At 38.8% G+C, this 19,767-nt stretch overlaps 1 protein-coding gene across 3 annotated transcripts in view; it reads left to right on the forward strand.

The window, feature by feature from the left end:
- Nucleotides 1-19,767, forward strand: part of LOC124794860 — a 251,714-nt gene that overhangs the window by 201,594 nt on the left and 30,353 nt on the right. For all 3 annotated transcript variants that reach the window (XM_047258530.1, XM_047258532.1, XM_047258531.1), the window contains 4 exons: nucleotides 3,972-4,171; nucleotides 4,834-4,891; nucleotides 15,235-15,686; nucleotides 19,555-19,724. In XM_047258530.1, the coding sequence (XP_047114486.1) occupies nucleotides 3,972-4,171; nucleotides 4,834-4,891; nucleotides 15,235-15,686; nucleotides 19,555-19,724 (880 nt within the window). The remainder of the gene's footprint in view (nucleotides 1-3,971; nucleotides 4,172-4,833; nucleotides 4,892-15,234; nucleotides 15,687-19,554; nucleotides 19,725-19,767) is intronic.

The raw sequence follows: 19,767 nt of genomic DNA on the forward strand, positions 1-19,767 counted from the left end.
GAGGTCCAATGTGGGCTGTAATTTTTGTATGGCAGTGAAACTTGTTAGATATGCTAATGCGTTACTGTGAAACTGATTTACTCTGCAAGAAAATTAGTTCCAGTTTTGTCCACCATGTGCAAATCTGTTGCTATATAGCATCTCACTGCAATCTCTGGTGCCCAAATTGATCGAATTGTGGAAGCGGTGGTTAATAACAAAATCAACAGTATACCTTTCTTACCTGTCTGATCTTTTCTGCCCATGTCCCATTCTTAACCCACTATGTATGGAAACATTTCTGTACATCTTTCTTGCATTCACTGCGCCAGCTCTGCACTTGACAGTCAAAATTGGAACTAATTTTTTTCAAGCGTAAGTCTGTTCCACCTTAGAATATCTACCAAGTTTCACTGCGATGTGATAATTAGAGCCCACACTGGACCTCTGTGGGTAGCTGCACTTTAATTATAGCTACTAGGTACACTTAAGGAGAAGAGAGCTTCACGAGTTCCAACCCTATTTTGGAAGCCAACCTGGCTCATGATTACAGTAACCTGAATGGGTGGAACCAGTTCATGGTATACACAACACCACTCCCTTCCCCCGCCCAAACAATACAAATTCACTTTGCGCCTGAATTACATCTTTCCATACAGTTAAATGTCACATTCGGCCATCGCTGCACTCAATGCATTGCATCATTTGAAAAGAGGCAAAATTGCAACTCTTTGGAATAGATTACATGGCTCCATTCGGCTACTGTCCAGTTTTTGTGTTGTTTGGGCCATTGAAGATACACAGTTCATCTGCTGCTGTGAGCAGGGGCCTTTTGTGTTAACTGACTCCAGATGCCCATTGCATGCAGTTCCCTTAACAATGTTCACTCATAAACTGGATGAGATGGACCTGCACAGGACTCAACAACAGCACAGGGTGTATATGATCCGGGAAAAACCCGGAAATTTTTTCATCCAGGAGAAAACCGGGAAAAACTTGGGAATTTTGTAGAATTCCGGGAATTTTTCATTGTTTTAGTTTTCAGTTAAATTTTTGTAATTTTGTCTGGGAAGAACCAATACTCTAACAAAGGATATTACTGTATCCTGCTACTGCAGAATAATACTTCAACAATAAAACATAAACAAGAGAAGAAAAAAAACTAAAAATAAATTGCAAAGGAAATGCGCCATATACGACGACACACACTGCTCATGCAAGCGTCTGCCAACAGCAAAATGTGTCAAAAGCTTTAGATAGACTATGCAATGCTGCATAACAACAAATTGCCTCCGATGAGCTGAAGTCACAACTTTTTACATTAGATTCGTTTTAGAATTACATGTGGGCTCGTGCACATGCGCAGTTGAGTCGTGTTTGAGTTGTAGATTCTCCTGGTTCTGGCTACAGGAATGTGGCTGTAGTGTGCAAGCTGTTGCAGCAAGCAGCTAGATGCTACCGGGAAAAGGGGGCGCCAAATTCATATTCATGAGGAAAACAGCTTGTTTCACAAAACGCCTAGCATCCAGTGCACATTTGTCTTTCGATTATTCATTTAATTTCGAAATGCTTCCCTGTTGGTTTTTGAACATTTTTGAACACATTTTAAGTTGATTTATGAATTAATCATATGTTGATTTTTGAACGCATGATGTGTCTGTCAGGAGAATCCTCGTCGCATCTAGAAATAAACTTTCCGCAGCCAAAAGGGAACGGGGGGCTATACGAGGTGAGTGGAGTAAAGCCAAACGGATGAATGCCAATCGCTGTCTGATAATGTGGTTGACTGGGTTTGCGAATGATCAGTGTTGTTATAATTACTAGCAAAATCTATAGATTCAGACTACCAGAATGGAAATTAACAACTGACAGGAATAACAGGTGAGAAAGATTACGTATTATCTTCTCGGTGTATCCAAGAAAATGAAATTTTGACAGAAAATTTTTTGGCAGATCACTATACTAGTAAGGACCAGTTGTACAGTCCCCGACTAGCATCCGCTTAAGTTCTGTTTTGGAACTAACACGGAAAACGTGTTGTATGAACACATAATAGTGCCTAAAATAATCGCGAGATAACTAAACCTGTGATTCTGGCAGGGTTAGTGAAGTTAATTGGCGAACAGATTTTGACAATGGCAGGAATAGCTACAGAATTGGTGATGAGAAGATTGTTTCTTAGAATGAGGAAGGAGGAGAAACGGGGACATCACACAAATTATGGAAGAATAAGATGATTCCAAATTTATATAAAAATTTCATAATACTACTTTTCGATCTCATGCTTGAGAAACTGTTGCGTATGAATGAAATGTGACTCTATTTCCTAACATAAAGCTTTTTACTTGTAGTAGGCCTAATAGGCATTTGATATTTGTACTTCGTGAATTATATTCTGTCTTGTTATAAAAATGGCCATTTGTGCCAAAACAGTCTTGTTTATTTGGTGTGTGTTACAAAATTGCTGCAATATTAGAAAGGCCTATTTTGTTTTATCTAGCAGACGGTGACAAAATAGACGTAATCAGATCGAGAAGCTACACCAGTCTTGGGTATTATTTGTGTTAACAGCTTTTTCAGTACTAGATAACGACATTTCGATTTTTCATGTAGCAAAACGTTTGACGAACTTTGATGAGGTAATAGATTCCTTCGCAGAAAGGAAAGCACGCCATGTAAAGCTGTAGCACGATTAGAGAGAGAGAGAGAGAGAGAGAGAGAGAGAGAGAGAGAGAGAGAGAGAGGAAAAAGAAAACTGGGAGATAAGGATTGAAGGAACGTGTAATTTTTTGCTTATGTCTTGTTTTTGTTGGTTTTATGTATCCTATATTTAATTTTATAGCACACATAGATTTAAGTGTCAGGAAGTTGTTTCTGGAAGTATTTGTATGGAGTGTAGCCATGTATGGAAGTGAAACATGGACAAGAAGAGAATAGAAGCTTTTGAAAAGTGGTGCTACAGAAGAATGTTGAAGAGGAGGTATTGAATAGGATTGGGGAGAAGCGAAGTTTGTGGCACAACTTGACTGGAAGAAGGGATCGGTTGGTAGGACATGTTCTGAGGCATCAAGGGATTGCACATTTAGCATTGGAGGGCAGCGTGGATGGTAAAAATTGTAGAGGGAGACCAAGAGATGAATACACTAAGCTGATCCAGAAGGATGTAGGTTGCAGTAGGTACTGGGAGATGAAGGAGCAAACCAGTCTCAGGACTGAATACCACAACAACAACAACAACAACAACACACAAAACAGCAAGTTATTAGCTATTAGGCAATAAAGAGTGCAAATTTTCTGAAGAGTTCTTGTTCTCCCGATTACAAATAATCTCATCTGCTATTAATTGCGAGGTGTTTTTTTAAAAAAGTTTCTGCTGAAGGTCTAGCATAATGATCCGTAAGGAAAGCCACAGATCAAGGTGTACCGGAAGGTTGAACATTGTAATTAACTAACAATATTGTTGTAGATGAAATTTCATTATTGTAGGCGTCATTTCAGGTTGAACGACTAGAAGCTGGAAGTATGCCGGATTACTGAGAGGCCGGACAACTGATGGCCGTATTAATGAGAGTTTAGTGAAGCATGAAACCAACAATAGCTCACAGTCTGGTTGGATTCCAGGCAGCAAGTAAACATAACAGGAAATCCTGCAGCACTTGAAAAAGACTGCTGGGTTGCTCATCGAAATATTGTACATAAAATGGAAATGACAACTTGACAGAACACCCAGAAACACACTATCAATCAGTCATGCCAACAAAGCCTGAGAGATCACATTTAAATTTATGATTAATTAAATTGCTTGCATGTGTGCTGATTTCATATGTGCTTGGAAGAACACTTCAACAGACCCAAATTTTACAGCTTCTCTCTTAAGTTTTGTACTTTCTTCTTAAAGCACTTACCTTGTTTCTACATTTTTAGGAGATATATATTGTTAAGTAAAAGAATTTTTTTCCTCCTTTGTTGTCTTAATGTTTCACTTGTTTTAGACAAGAAGAAAGAAATTTGGGACCTGTACCTGCTGCAGACCAAAATTTGTTAGAGAGAAAGGGGTCCCTAAGAAAGGCCTCTGAAGATATATCCAGGAAAGACAAGTTTAGTGGAAAATGTGTGTCTTCACCATTGAACAATAGTAAAAGCAGACACTTGAGGCTGTTATCGAATGAAAGGCAGACAGAAAATAGAAGAAGTAAGTAATTACTTCTGTGATCATAAATTACCTAATGTTTGGCTGTGTAAATCGTTAGCACTCTCAACATCTAATGATTTCCCATTAGATTACGATAGAAAGTAGACCCTGTTGTCATTGACAATTAATATTAATGCCAGTTGTGATTTTTAAATGTTTACGCTTACCTAACATCTCTCTGTGGTAATGACATACAGGGTAGCTGTTTGCTTAAACCAGAGAATGTGTGTCGTCGGAATGAATTTTCAGATACTCTGTCTTCTACAGTATGTCATAGTTTATATCCGAGAATTGCTGTTGCCAGTAAATTACTCTGCATGCATGTCTGCTGATTTCATATGTGCTTGGAACTACATTTCAACAGACCCAAAATTTGCAGCTTCTTTTGTAAGTTTTGTACTTTCTTTGTAAAACACTTACCTCATTTCCTACAGAATCTGAGGAGGTATATATTGTTAAGTAAAAGAATTTTTTTCCGATTATCTTAAAGCTTGCACTAAATGTGAAACATTTGACTTGTAATTGTAATAATGTCCCCGTATACTGATAAGTTGTATCTGCTTTAATTGTAAGAATGTCCCAGTTTGCTGATAAATTATATCTGCTAAACTTCACTTGAGTGCATCTGCTAAAGTTCACTTCTAAATGGGTATTTGTTGCAGGTGCTGTTAGAAGTCAACTGAATGAAAAGCAGCTACGCAAAGTGCCAGACAAATCAAGGTAAGTTACATGATAGTGTTAAACTTCAGTTGGGTTCAATGACTTTTGTCTAAACCTCTTACCAAGTGACTGTAACACTTCTTTACAAAAAGTTACACAGCAGTCAAACCAATAATATAGACATTGTAGTGTGTTTGTTATTGCACAAACATTCACATAGTAGAATACAGTAGCTGGAGATTTAACTTGGTGATTTGTGGAAATTTTGAACATGATTACAATTGGTTATATATGCACACAAATTACCATTTTACCAAGAAGTTGAGAATATATTATAGAAGCCGAGCTGATAAAGCCTGAACACAGCAAACTTTACCATTGAACAGTACTGTCAGTAAAGCTGTCTGGCACACATATGAGTCGCCACACTCCAATTCAGGCAAGAAACTTGCTTTTCCACTTTTTCTCCAACAACCTGATTATTTCATTATTTCTCCCAATTTTTAGCTATCATCACACGTAATACTTTTGCTTTGGAAATGATCCACTCAAGTTTTTTTGGCCAGTGGTTGGAAGTCCTTCACTCATTAGTCGTTTTTAATCAGTATACATATCGAAGTTTATAGAAGTCAGAAAGTCGTGCACAGCCTATATATCAATTGTTTTTCCTCACTCTCGCACATTTTGTAGAATATGTACTCATATTGCTCAATGTTGTGCTTTTGTTTGGACTTGTGTTTGTGTGTTGTCATTCCGCTTAACTGAAGTCGCATATTATTCAGTGTTTTTATAATATGTATAAATTGTTAGAGTGGATAATTAAGAATGCTGTTTTATTACCTGAAACACAGAAAGGTTTTATTTTTGAGTAAGCAGTTATTTCACACGTATCTTATTTGTTATTTTCATGATATTTTGATTTGGTGTTTTATTTCTTGCTATGGTAAAAATAATGATAATAATAATAATAATAATAATAATAATAAACTTCTGCCTTGAAGCAATATTTGGAACAGTTTCTGTGCAATTTTGAGTCTAGGAAATGTCCTTCATTTGCATTTTGTACTTTTTGCCAATGTGACATTTGCATAGCACTGTGTGGAAAAAAACAATGTTTCAAAGTGTGTGGAAACAAAAAGTCACCAAGAAAAGTTTGTAAATAATAGTAGAAAAATGGAATTCAGTGTTAAAAGTGGAGGTGACTTTTTAGTGTGATGGGCCGTTACAAGAAGTTAAAGCCGAAAATAAGATGATAAAAACTTGTGGTCAAACTGTTAGAACAGAAATAGTTGGAAGATTAACTGTTTTCTATTGTGTGTTTCTGTGCATCACACTCCAGTCCACGATAGGTAAGGGATTGCCTTTCCCTTATTTTATGAGACAATGTTTAGGATAGTTCTAGTGTTTATATTTGCATTTTTATACCTTTTATATATCTTTGTGACATTTTAGGGAAAGATACCAGTTGTTCCGAAATTATCTGGAAAATGGGCCGTGGTTTTTGGTGTACCTCCTCGTATTTAAAACTGAATCTCTAAATTTTTTTTGTTTTTGAAAGTTGGCATGTATATCTTTTAAACAATTTTATGTGGCTGCAGAATGATATGCCAAGAAAATACTTCAAAATGGTGTAGGAAAATAGCAGTCACAGCTCCTTCATTGAGCCTTCCCAATTAAATATATTCTCAGGTGTGGTTTCAGTTGCCTGAGACTGCAGTCGTGTGTGTGAGTTGCGTTTGTGTGTGTGTGTGTGTGTGTGTGTGTGATATATATATATATATATACACAAACACAAACATACACACAAAATTCAAGCTTTCGCAACAAACTGTTGCCTCATCAGGAAAGAGGGAAGGAGAGGGGAAGACGAAAGGAAGTGGGTTTTAAGGGAGAGGGTAAGGAGTCATTCCAATCCCGGGAGCGGAAAGACTTACCTTAGGGGGAAAAAAGGACGGGTATACACTCGCACACACGCACATATCCATCCACACATACAGACTGCTTGTGTCTGTATGTGTGGATGGATATGTGCGTGTGTGCGAGTGTATACCTGTCCTTTTTTCCCCCTAAGGTAAGTCTTTCCGCTCCCGGGATTGGAATGACTCCTTACCCTCTCCCTTAAAACCCACTTCCTTTCGTCTTCCCCTCTCCTTCCCTCTTTCCTGATGAGGCAACAGTTTGTTGCGAAAGCTTGAATTTTGTGTGTATGTTTGTGTTTGTTTGTGTGTCTATCGACCTGCCAGCGCTTTTGTTCGGTAAGTCACCTCATCTTTGTTTTTATATATAATTTTTCCCACATAGAGAGAGAGAGAGAGAGAGAGAGAGAGAGAGAGAGAGAGAGATAGAGTTTGTGTGTGTGTGTGTGTGTGTGTGTGTGTGTGTGTATTTATTTTTGACGAAGGCCATAATGGCCAAAATCTTTAATTGTGAGAGTCTCTTTGTTGTGCCTATCTGCGACTCAGCATCTGTGCTGTATGTATCGTTACAATATTTTCAATGAAATTTTGTCTGTCTTCCTTCAAGACATTGTTTTCTTGCAAATTTTCCACTGTAACACCATCAAGAGCTTTCTCGAGTAAATTTTGCGTATCCTAAATTCTGAAAATGCAGTTCCTTTCACTAGTACAAATGCATATTTTATTGGGTTGTATTGGCTATGGTAAGGATGAAGCCCCAGAACCTCTTGACACATTTCTCCAGCTTGGTAGTCAAGTTCCGTGTAATGTGTGGCACTTGTGACTTCCTCCAAGATATCCACTGTTGTGTAGCAGTCCAAAATGTAAACAGTTTTACATGCTAGCCACTGCACACTTTCTTCCTTCTTTGTTTACATCTCCGCTCAGGGACTGGGTGTTGTGTTGTCCTAATCATCATCATTTCATCCCCATCGACGCGCAGGTTGCCGAAGTGGCATCAATTCGAAAGACCTGCATCAGGCGATCGGTCTACCCAACGGGAGGCCCTAGCCACACGACATTTCATTTCATTTTCGTTTACATGACTTATCTGCAGTTCATACTTCAGTACATGGCAGTGAGTTCATCAAACCACATTCAGGCATTTTCTCTACCCTTCCACTCTGACAGCATGCAGGAAAAATGAACTCTTAAATATTTCCATGCAAGCTCTGATTTCTCTTATTTTTGATCATTTCTTCGTGTGTAGGTGGTCACCAACAAAGTATTTTCACATTTGGAGGAGAATGTTTGGGACTGAAATTTCATGAATAGATCTTCTCGCAATGAAAAATGCCGTTGTTTCATTGATTGCCACTCCAACTTGTGTCTTATATCCATGCTAATCTCGCTCTATTTCGCAATATTACAAAATGAGCTGCCCTTCTTTGAACTTTTCAGTGCATTTTGTCTATCCTATCTGGTAAGAGTTTACTCCTTTTGATTAAATAACCATCCTCTTAACCACATAATAAACTTAAACACGAATGTTTAGTTACAATCATCTTTCCATGATAACTGCTAGATTTGCTAGAAGTAAATGTTAGCTTTTAATTTTTGATGAAGCCTTATAGTGATGATCCTTCATGACAAGCATTAAGAGAGTTTTCTTTTCCAGTTGGCACTTTCAAGTCACCATTGCACATTGAAACCTGCTAGATGTACTTGCTGGTTGTATCTTGATTGAGCCAGGTCTAGTCAAGATAAATAATAGGGCAACAATATCTTCTCATAAAAAGTGCCCTAACTGTTAGAATATCAGATGTCTCCATCAGAATGCATCTTCCATCTTTGCATTTTACATACCTGAATCCAAACCTTTTAGAATACTTCCAACCAAATGGTAGCCCCCCTCTGAAATCAGTCTTCTTGTGTAAGACATCTACTGCAATATGCCATGTGGGATACTAATCACCATCATAAAATTCCAATACAATCCATCTACAAACTGCAAATTTCCTCTCTATATGGATTATCTTAAAGGTCAGAAGCAAAGTAATGCACCATGTATACATCTCTCTTTATTTGGCTCCTCAGTCGTCCAGATAGTGACGTACAGTAATCATAAACATCTAAAATTCATGGTATACATTAATATAATCATGAGTCAACTTAAGATTAAGATGAAAAAGAATTTGTTCCTTTGGAAATGGGCGTAGCCAATTGTACGTACAGTGCCTTGTAGAATGTAAATGTACAGCTGCACTTTCATTCTCCTCTCTCTGCGAGAAGTCTTCTGAAGAACTTCACATGGTACATTAATTGTGCTACATATTGCACTGTTATTAGTTTTTGCAGAATAAGACAGCATCCCGTGTTCAGTTACAAGCTTATTGCTAAGTAATATACTTGTACTTGCAGCATACAAACATGTTACATATGCACTTATATCTGAGCTAGTGTTTACCATGTTTTAAAATTGTTTATACTTCCAGGTTATGTTTCTATATCAACAGACACCAACACCTTTACTGTTCAGCAGTGTAGAATTATCAGATGATTTATCATATCTGTTAATACATAACTTGACTTGTCCCATGTCCTTCAGCCTCTTTCATCTTGATGGGATATACGGACCACAATGAATGAATGTTTACAACTTGGGAATACCAAAAATCCAAAAATCGCATTAATCCCTTGTCTGGCATAATCATCATAACCAGTGTAGTAAAGACAAGGAACAACTTTTCAAAAATCGTGTTGTGTAAAAAAAAAGAAGGAATCATTGTGTGAGTGGACAGTTTTAGCAAAAAAAAAAAAAAAAAAAAAAAAAAAAAAAAAAAACCACCAGTGAATACAGAATATGAACCAGGGAACAAACAAGAAAATTTAAACCATTGGTAGAATGATTCAAGTGTCTGCTCTAGCAGAATAGAAATGCAGAAAACACAAGTCCAAAACAATTTATTGTACTCACCAAAACGAAACAATAACACAATCTCCAAAAAAACAACAGACTCGATCGCAACTGAGGATCGGCACAAATATAAAATAACAAATAATAATAGAAACACCAGTCTCTTCACGGGGAGGGATCACAATAACAATTCTACAATGTCAAGATGCTTATCGACTATACCAAGTCCATCTGCAAGAGATCGGCCAGCTAGAAGAGGCATATGGCTGTGGCTGCCAGGGTGGCAGCTCTGTATACTTCCAAGCAGTGCCTCGAACTGTCCTTTGCCGGCAGTAGGCCACCCTATAAAGCCCATTTGGTGGGGGTACCTGCTGGAACTATTTGCAATCACGTGCCTGGCGTATCAAAGTAGTTCCTGGGATAACTGCGACCTCTGGTGAAGCTGTTAGCGGTCCCCTGCGGCTGTTGGTGGAGACCTGGTGTTGTGTTGTGGCCTCCGGTAAATGTTTGTGCTGACAACACAGACAACATAGGTTTTCTGAGTGAATATATGTCCTGTGATGCAGGCATCCCATGTTGGTTGGACGTGAAGTGGGATGCCGATGCAGTAGGCACTACGATGTATGAAGTGGGCTTCATCCAGTGGGAGACGAGAGAGAAGATCTGCATTGACTTGGAGAGCTGTGACCAGAAAACAGATGTCATAGGAATATTCCACAAGGAACAATGTCCAGTACTGGAGGCGGTGAGCAGTCCTCGTGGGGATGGCAGACATAGCACTGAAAAACGAGACCAGAGGCTTGTGTTTGGTGTATAAGGTGAGGTGACAGCCTTAGATGAAATCGTGGAGTTTCTTAAACCCAAAGGTGATGGCCAAGGGCTCCTTCCCAATTTGGCTGTAGTCACACTCAGCTGGGAATAGCATTTTGGAGACGAAGGCCACCAGGAGCTCCACTCTTTTGATGATGTGAGACAAGACGGCCCCCATGCATCAGCGGTCAAGGTGAGAGGCTTGGTGGGGTCATAAGGGGCAAGGGAAGCCTGTGTCAGGAGAGAAGAGTTCAGACAGCAGAACGCCCTATCACAAGCCAGCGACCATTCCCATGTAACATTCTTACGGAGGAGGCGGTGAAGGGGTTCCGCCACAGCTGCGGCATGTGGGATAAAACGGCAGTAGTAATTGAGTTGACCCAGGACTGACTCGAGCTGGGAGATATCCTTTGGGGATGGCAACTGCTGTATAGCCTCGACATACTAGGGCTTCGGTCGAATGCCGTTAGCACTCAAAACATGGCCGAGGTAGATCACATGAGGAACAACAACAAAAAAAAAAAAGACATTTCTCTTTGTTGCAACGTAAGCCGGCACCTTGAAGAACATGGAAGAGGCGCCAGAGATCACGGGCCAAGTCCGGGGTGGAGGCAACAGCAACTAAGATGTTATCAAGGTAGTTCGCCGTCCACAGAATGTCTCTGGTCAATGTTTCCAAATAGTGCTGGAAGATGGCCAGAGCACTGGCGACCCCAAACTGGAAGCAGTTGTAAAAGAAGATCCCAGAAAGGGTATTGATTACCAAGATTGTCTTCGACGGCTCGTCCAAAGGCAACTGGAGGTAGGCATCCCGCAGGTCAGTTTTGGCAAACTCCTTGCCGCCAACCAACCTGGACAGGACATCATCAACCTTGGGTATGGGATAGGAGTCAATAACAGACCGAGCCTTGACAGTTGCCTTAAAATCCCCACAAACGCGAAGAGAGCCGTTCAGCTTCTCAAGGACCACAATGGGTGTTGCGCAACGACTATGGTGGACTGGGGTCAGGATGTCCTCAGCCTCTTGGCAACAAAGCTCCTGCTGTAGTTTGTCAGGGAAGGCGAATGGTACCGAGCGAGCCTTCTTGATCTTCAGGACCGCCGAGTGGAGGAGTTTGATATGGGCTTCGAACTCAGAGACCCCTGGAGATATGGCAGAGAACACATCCGGGAATTCATATCACAAATTCCACTCACTTCAACTAACTTACTATTCAGCTTTAAAAGGCTGAAATTTCCAGTAAAATTTGCATACAGTATGACTATCAATACAGACAAGAGAGAACTTTCTAGTGTTACAGTGTGAATTCAAAAGAAGCATGTTAGTCACATGGGCACAAATATGTAGCATGTTAGGGTGATGGATAACCACAAAAACTTATTCATCTTTGCACCCAGAAGCAAAGCATGAAATACATTTTATAACAATATACTGTCCACAGCTTGTAGTCTTGCGGTAGTGTTCTTGCTTCCCGCACACGGGCTCCCGGGTTCTATTCCAGATGGGGTCAGGGATTTTCCCTGCCTTGAGATGACTGGGTGTTATTTTGTCGTCTTCATCATCATCATCTTTCATCCCCATTACGGTCGGAGGAAGGCAATGGCAAACCACCTCCCCTAGGACCTTGCCTAGTAGGCGGTGCAGGTCTCCCGCATTATCCCCCCCCCACTCCATGGAGTATGAGACCTCATCATCATCAACAAAATATCCTGAATATGTCAGAGGCCATACAAATGAGGTGAGTAATTGAACACATTTTCCCAGTTTTGGAAACAAATGGGAAAGAAAGACCAAGAAAGTGGATCCTTTTCAGCTAGTAATATGTTAATATTTGTGAGGTTGCTGCTTCATCTACATGTACATGTACATACTCCACAAGCCAAGGATGGGGATTGCACTGTTGCTGGTTCCAGGTGACAGTTACCGTAAACGCTTACATGTGCTCTGTGCCTGATGAAAGCGTGTATCCTGCAAATTATGTTTATCGCTTGCTTGTGTAGAATTTGTTGTGCACCACCATCGTCAGCCATGACAATTTGCAACAAATGCAATAAAAATTTACTAAGTAACTCGCTACGTGATCATGCGTAATGCTCGCATTCCATACAACATTCATATCAGAGTGCTCAGTACACAACTGAAAATTGTTCATTTGTTGTCAGAGAATCCATGAGACAGGTGCACAGAACAGGCTCAAAGTTGACCGCCATCCTTTGTGACCCCAATTATAGTCATTTACTTTCCTGTTACACTCACAAATAGAGCAGGGAAAAATTGCTGCCTCCCTATGAGCCATAATTTATTGTAGCTTCATGATCCTAGCCTGAAATGTACATTGGCAGCAGTAGAATTGTTCTGCAGTCAGCTTCAGATGCTGTTCTCTAAATTTTTTCAGTAGTGTTTCTTGAAAAGAACTTCACCTTCGCTCCAGGGCTTCCCATTTGGGTTCCAGAAAAATCTGCATAACACTTGCATATTGTTTGAAACTGCTGGTAACAACACTGAATTGCGTCTATGTCTTCCTCCAATCTGACCTGCCGTGGATATCAAACGCTTGAGCAGTGCTCAAGAGTGGGTTGCACAAGTGTCCTTTATGCACTCACCTTTACAGATGAACCAAACTTTCCCAAATTTTTAAAATAAACCAAAGTCAACAATTTGCCTTCCATACTACAATCCTTCCTTGCTTGCTCCATTTCATATCACTTTGCAACATTATGCCTAGATATTTAATTGATGTAACTGTGTTAAGCAGCACTCTACTAATGCTGTTCAAACATTACAGTTTATTTTCTTACTCATCTGTATTAACTTACATTTTTCTACATGTAGAGCTAGCTGCCACTCATCACAGCAACTAGAAACTTTTTTGTCTTGTATCCTCATAGTCATTCAACAACTACACTTTCCAGTACACCACAGTGTCATCAGCAAACAGTCACAGATTGTGCTCATCTTATCCACCATATCATTTATGTGTACAGAACAGCAGTCTTATCATAATTCCCAGGGGACCAATGACTGTGCTGTTTGGTTCCCTCCCCCCAAATCAACCAATCAACAATTCCCTGGGTGACTCCTTAACACCCTTGTCACTGAAGAATACTTTGCTGTCGATAACAACACATCCAGGGTTCCATTACTTAAGAAGTCTTTGAGCTACTCACATATCTGGGATCTATTCTGTATGCTTGTACCTTCATTAACAGTCTGCAGTTGACCACCATTTCAAATGCTTTTCGGGAATCAAGGAATGTGAAATCTGCCTATTGCCCTTCAGCCATGGTTCCCTGGATATCATATGAGAAAAGAGCAAGCTGAACTTCATGCAAACAGTGCTTTTTAAAAATATGCTGATTTGTGGAAAGAAGCTTTTCCTGTCGTAAGGAAATTTTGTGGGTCTGTTCTTTTACCCTTCTTATATATAGAAGTCACCTGTGCTTTTTTTCCAGTCACTTAGGGCTTTGCACTGGGCAAGAGATTCGAGACAAATGCAAGCTAAGTAAGGGGCCAGTGCTGTAAAGTACCCTTTGTAAAACTGAATTGGGATTCCATCCAGACCAGGTAACTTGGTTTCAGTGCTTTCAGTTGTTTCTGTATGCCAGAGATGCCTGTTACAGTGTCCTCCATATTGCAGTCTGTGCAATGGTCAGTTGATGGTATGTTTGTACTATTTTCCTGCATGAACAATTTCTTTAATGTGAAATATAAAACTTTGACTTTCCTTTTGATATCTTCTACTGCCGCACCAAACTGGTCAGTAAGTGGCTGAATAGAAACCTTAGCCTTGGTTAGCAATTTTTTGTGGGACCAGAATTTTCTCAGGTTCTCAGCAGGACCTTTTGTTGAGAATGACTATCAGCTGTGTCACTGGCACAAAAGAAATTTACTCACTTTGTGTGCAGCAGTGGAGAGTGGAGTTATGTTTATATAGTCTGTAACAGGAAACAGTCCAGGAGTCAAAAGGGGGTCCTCAGTGTGTGTGTGTGTGTGTGTGTGTGTGTGTGTGTGTGTGTGTGTGGCAATGAAGAACAAAACTACGCTTTATTTGCAAGTTACATGAAACACAATGTATGTAAATCAAGGAACATTATACAATAGGATTTACAGAATAAGACAGTGCAGCTGTTGAGATAGTGACCTTATCTTTGGGAGAATAGAGCTGCTCTGTCTGGCCACCCTGATTTGGGTTTTCCATGTTTTTCCTGGATTGCTATGGAAAATGCTGGGATGGTTCCTTAATCAAGGCAGTGGCTGACCAGCTGTCTTGTCTCCATAGGCTACCTCTCCTATCTTCATAAAGCATTTTATGTACATACTGTGTGTTGTATATTTTGGCCTGTTGATCTGCACTGTATTACATTGACAAATCCTGTATCATTGTTTGATGATCCTAGGATGATATTAGCTGTTCAGTTGATTGCTGGTGTAGCTTGTGTAAGACTATGAAGGCAAAATAAAGTATATAAATGCTTATTTCAGTTCTCAGTTTTACCATCAAAATTATGTTATATTTGTCAGGAAGAAATTCAGTTGGAGGCAACAGTTCACTTTACTTTATACTTCCATATTCAACCAGCAGCATCAGCCTTGCATACATTAGTAACATACAATATATTAAGAGATAGCTAGTGGATACATACATAAAAAAATCCAAGTGCATTGGATAAATTGCCATTATCAACACCTCCTGTGCATAACCTGTCTCCATACGCTGACTAGTTCATTTCTTTATATTCCAACCAGGCTTTCCCATTACATATAAACATCTATGTTTCAGAAAGAAAAGTATATCAACAAGTAAATATTCTCCTGCTGTTGCGTCACCCATGAAAATGGCAGCAGAAGCATTAGAGGAAACCAAAGAAGCGGCAGCAACTCAAGGAAAAATACTAAACAATACCTCTAAAAGGAAAATTTGTAAGAATGACAACAAACAGCCAAGAATATCAGACCTGCAGTCTTCTGATAAAACTGAGCCAGGTGTTACGTCTCCCATGAAAATGGCAGGAGAAGCATTAGAGGAAACCAAAGAAGCGGCAGCAACTCAAGGAAAAATGCTAAACAATACCTCTAAAAGGAAAATTTGTAAGAATGACAACAAACAGCCAAGAATATCAGATCTGCAGACTTCTGATAAAACTGAGCCAGGTGTTCCCTCCAAAGATGCTTTAGAAACTTCATCAAGGAAAACTGAAAAAAGTGAAAAAAATAAACCTAATTTATCATTAGGTAAGTAACAAAAACACCCCGTGTCAAGTAAATTGACAACATAAGCAACTTAGGTTTATTTAGGTACCAACTCATTTTCCTCCACCCTCTCCATTTATGTCTCTCTTTCTGTACACCTAACTACACTCACCTGAAAACGTCTCAATGCCATTTTGGTATATGAGATTATTTAGTGAGCAGAAATTTTTATGTCTTGCTTAACAGATCTGGGGCAGAGCTATTTGTGGCTGTGAAAGAAACCTGAACTATGAAAACATTGGAAAAAGAGGAAACTGGATGCATTATATACATGGTACTGCATACCAGATCAGAATAACAAAGTGATGGACAATTCGGCACAGAACAAAGCAATATAGATAGTCTTCCATTATCAGCACACTCAATATAGGCACAGCAGCAACAGCTCTGCAGTTCCATACTGATACTTTCTTATGTTTTCCATTAACCTGTAGTACCAAGTTCACCACAAAAGATGGTAACTATGATACTCGCTATCAGTAGTAGCCTGCAGACATTCTTTTTCGTAGTACAAAGTAAATTGGCTCAAAGAAGCAAAACATTTGCTGAAACTGAATCTCAGCAGTTACGTTAGTGCCCATAATTGCCGTTTGCAGAGCGATATGGCAATGGTGAACAAACAGGCAAAATAGAAAACATCACCAAGCTCATTCTTTGATCAGTTGCTGCTATAGTAGCTCTCATGTGAACAACTAGGTGTCAGTCACTTCATTATTCTGATTCGGGTATATAACTATATCAAAAATTTGAGTAGGCAGGTGAAGCATCAAATGAAGAGGAAGGAGACAGAATAGGCAAGGAAAAGGAACTCTGTGGGAAGTCCATAACACAAGAAAGGCCAGGTTATGGGTAATTTGCTATGGCCTCTGGGAATAGTTAACTTAACGTTGAAAGGAGCAATAGAATGAGTAGTTCTTGGCTCTGACAGAAGTTATCAAGAATTTTTGATATAATAGGTGCATGGAGCTGAAAAGATTAGCATAGGTTATTAACAGTTGGAGGATTGTATCAAGCAAGTCGAAAGAGTAGTAATAGTAATAATAATAACAATAATAATAATAATAATAATGTCAATACCTATGAAATTAACTGGTTTATTAACACTTTGGAGACCAAGCCCGAGCATTGCTCGGGTCCCAACTTTGTGTTAAAAAGACCACGCTCGAGTATAGGTCGGGATGCAATTTTCTCAGTGTGCGAGTCACCTATTGCTTCAAAAATGAATTCATTCCATATGAGGACAATATACAGATGTCTCGTGATCTGCCCCTTGACTGGTGCTGCCTTCTGTTGCCGATTTGTAGAATTATTTTGAAAGTAACTTAGCGAATGCAACAGCTGCTATCAGGAATAGCTGACCCAATATGATTGCATTGATGTAATTTTGTGTGTCCTCATTACATTTTGCTGTAATTCTGCTACAAATTTTGTTGAGTGACCAAGGAACTTTGGAAGCTCAATAGGAAGAAATTGCTTAACTCACATTACATTTTTTTCTTTGGAGGATAGTTATACTTTCTGTCATCATTAGTTTCATATTTGAAATCTTTCAAAGAACTAAAGAAAATATGAAAAATAAATCTTAAAAGCATGGTCCTCTTTTTAGTATGTGTTACTCTTGCTGAAATGGGTCACGAACCCGGGCCCTTGCATTTTAGGTACAGTTTTCTTAGAACCTGAGTTATCCAGGCTCAGTTCACGGCCTACCATTCATTTTTGCCAGTAATTCACTCTGGAAATATTATTCATTACTGTAACAATGGACACTGTAGTTCTGGTTTTATAGTCTGGTATTACACCCAAAAAAGATTGTGTAGTTTCCAAAAGCCATATACATTCAGTAGAGCATCAGTTATCCCAACTAGTTGGGAGACATGAATTTTCAGAAAAGAAGTTCATTTGGATAATCAAACTGTATACTTTTATTTACTAATTTAACAATAAAAACTTCTTATATTTATAACAATACAAATCTCTCTTGTTAGTACAAAGGTAAGTACAGTAAGAATGTTTGTAGTGTAGGCTATTAACCAAAAAAGATGTAATAAATATCTATTTTGAATCTGTAGTGCATATGTTTAGAATTAACACTTAAAAAGATCCTTAATTTAGGTCTCTCTAAGCAACCCTATCCGCTTACAAGCAGCTAAGTCATGCAGTTTCTTCAGCACAGATATCTGATGGTGGTCATCATGTTCATCTTGAACTTCAAACCATCACAAAACAGTATTTAAACATGTAAATGCCTCAGAAGCAGCTGGTATATTTTCATCTTTATTTTTTGGGGTACTGGTTGATGAGATGTTGGCAGCGTCAGCTTCATCAGTGATGAGGTTTACAATTTCAGTATCATGTATGATTTGGTGCCCTGGATCTGCATTATTGTCACCCATCCACTCTTGAACATCGTGATCATCACATTCATGGCAAAATTATTGAGCATTTTGGACTTACCATTCTGTTTGTCATTTTCAATTAGACTGAGAACTATTGGTCATACCAAAAACTTTATTCTAGGTTTTTTTTTCAAATCAGTATTTTTATGATTTTGTAACATACTTCCTTCTCCTTCCTCTTCTCTTTCAAACAGTTATGTATGTAACATTTCTTTTCTGTAAGTACCACAAACTAATCTATTATAATGTGTCAAAATTGATGTGCTGGTATATGTGCTGTTGTGAGCTCCAAAGCAGCATTCCATGTTCAAACTATTTCTTCCTGTAGTTTTTGGTTTTGTCAGTAATGTCTCCTTTGGTCATTTAGTATAAAATTTCTCTTTGTGCTATTCTGCTACTGGTAATCTTTCTTTAAATGTAAATTCTTATCACAAATTCAAAATTCACCCAATCACATGTCATTACTTCTCTGCAAGCAAAATAGCTCTTGGAAAAAATTCATTCTAAATATTGTAGAATAACAATCACAAAACTATGTTGTCAGTCGTTCTGTTGGCCGCAGCAGAGCTCCCAAAACCAGTTGGAGAAATTTTCCATCTTTCACAGGAACTATTTATTACTACCACGGTTACAAACTCTAATTTCAGTGAAAAAAATTAACAGCACAATGTAACTCACATCTTCTCCATGAACATGTTATTTAGATTCCCTGGTGCATCACTTGCCTTGTCAGTGGGAAAATCTTTCAAACCCTTATCTAACTTTCACACTGGTCTTCAACATTGTTAATTCCTTCCTTGGGAAAGAAAGAAATGCAGGTCACTCCAACCCCAGTATGGGAGGAACTGGTCTGTTTTGAGGATGAGAAACAAAGATCGGCTTTCCTTTTAATACAAATACACTATACAAATATGCACTCAAAAATATTCCTGAGTGATTACTTAACTGGAAGTCAGTTTGCAATTCTTCTTTTGTGTTTATAATCATATTTATTTTCTCTTTACTCTTGAAGACTGGTTTTTCCTTACTTTTTCATCTCTCTCTCTCTCTCTCTCAGAAGTCACATTGTACCAGTCTGTCATTTTAACTCACTTCTTTGATTCCTTCTCCCAGATCCCATCTCTCTCCTAAATGTTGCACTATGTCAGAACAACAATCACAAGATTAATTAATATGGTTTTTTTTCCCATTTTCTCAGTTTTTGATGAGGAAGATGGAAAAATCAAACCATAAACAAATAAAATCTTAAACTAAAATGAATTTCTATCCTTCCAAGAATTTAAGTTGTCTGTCCCTGGAATTCCATTGCTTTATTGTAATACACTGTAGTAGTAGTAGTAGTAGTAGTAGTAGTAGTGTGATGAACAGGAGCAATTGCAGCAGCAGCAGCACTTTTTCATTTTGTTCTAACAAGGTGCACTATCTTGCTGAACCAGGAAATTTATTTATTTTAGATGACATAGATGATATATTGACTACTGGTGCCCCAAGAACATTAAAACAGCGAAAGAAGCTTCGAAAGACGATAGACTCCTATGCAAAAAGCCAGACTACATGTACAGATCTTTTCGCTGATCCTGATTATAACCACCTTATTGGAGAAAATGATGCATGCTCTAGTCAGGTAAGAGTAAATTATTTAGAAAGTTAATTGTTTAGCTAACAAC

Source organism: Schistocerca piceifrons, chromosome 4 (assembly GCF_021461385.2).
Source record: "Schistocerca piceifrons isolate TAMUIC-IGC-003096 chromosome 4, iqSchPice1.1, whole genome shotgun sequence".
Lineage (NCBI taxonomy): Eukaryota > Metazoa > Arthropoda > Insecta > Orthoptera > Acrididae > Schistocerca > Schistocerca piceifrons.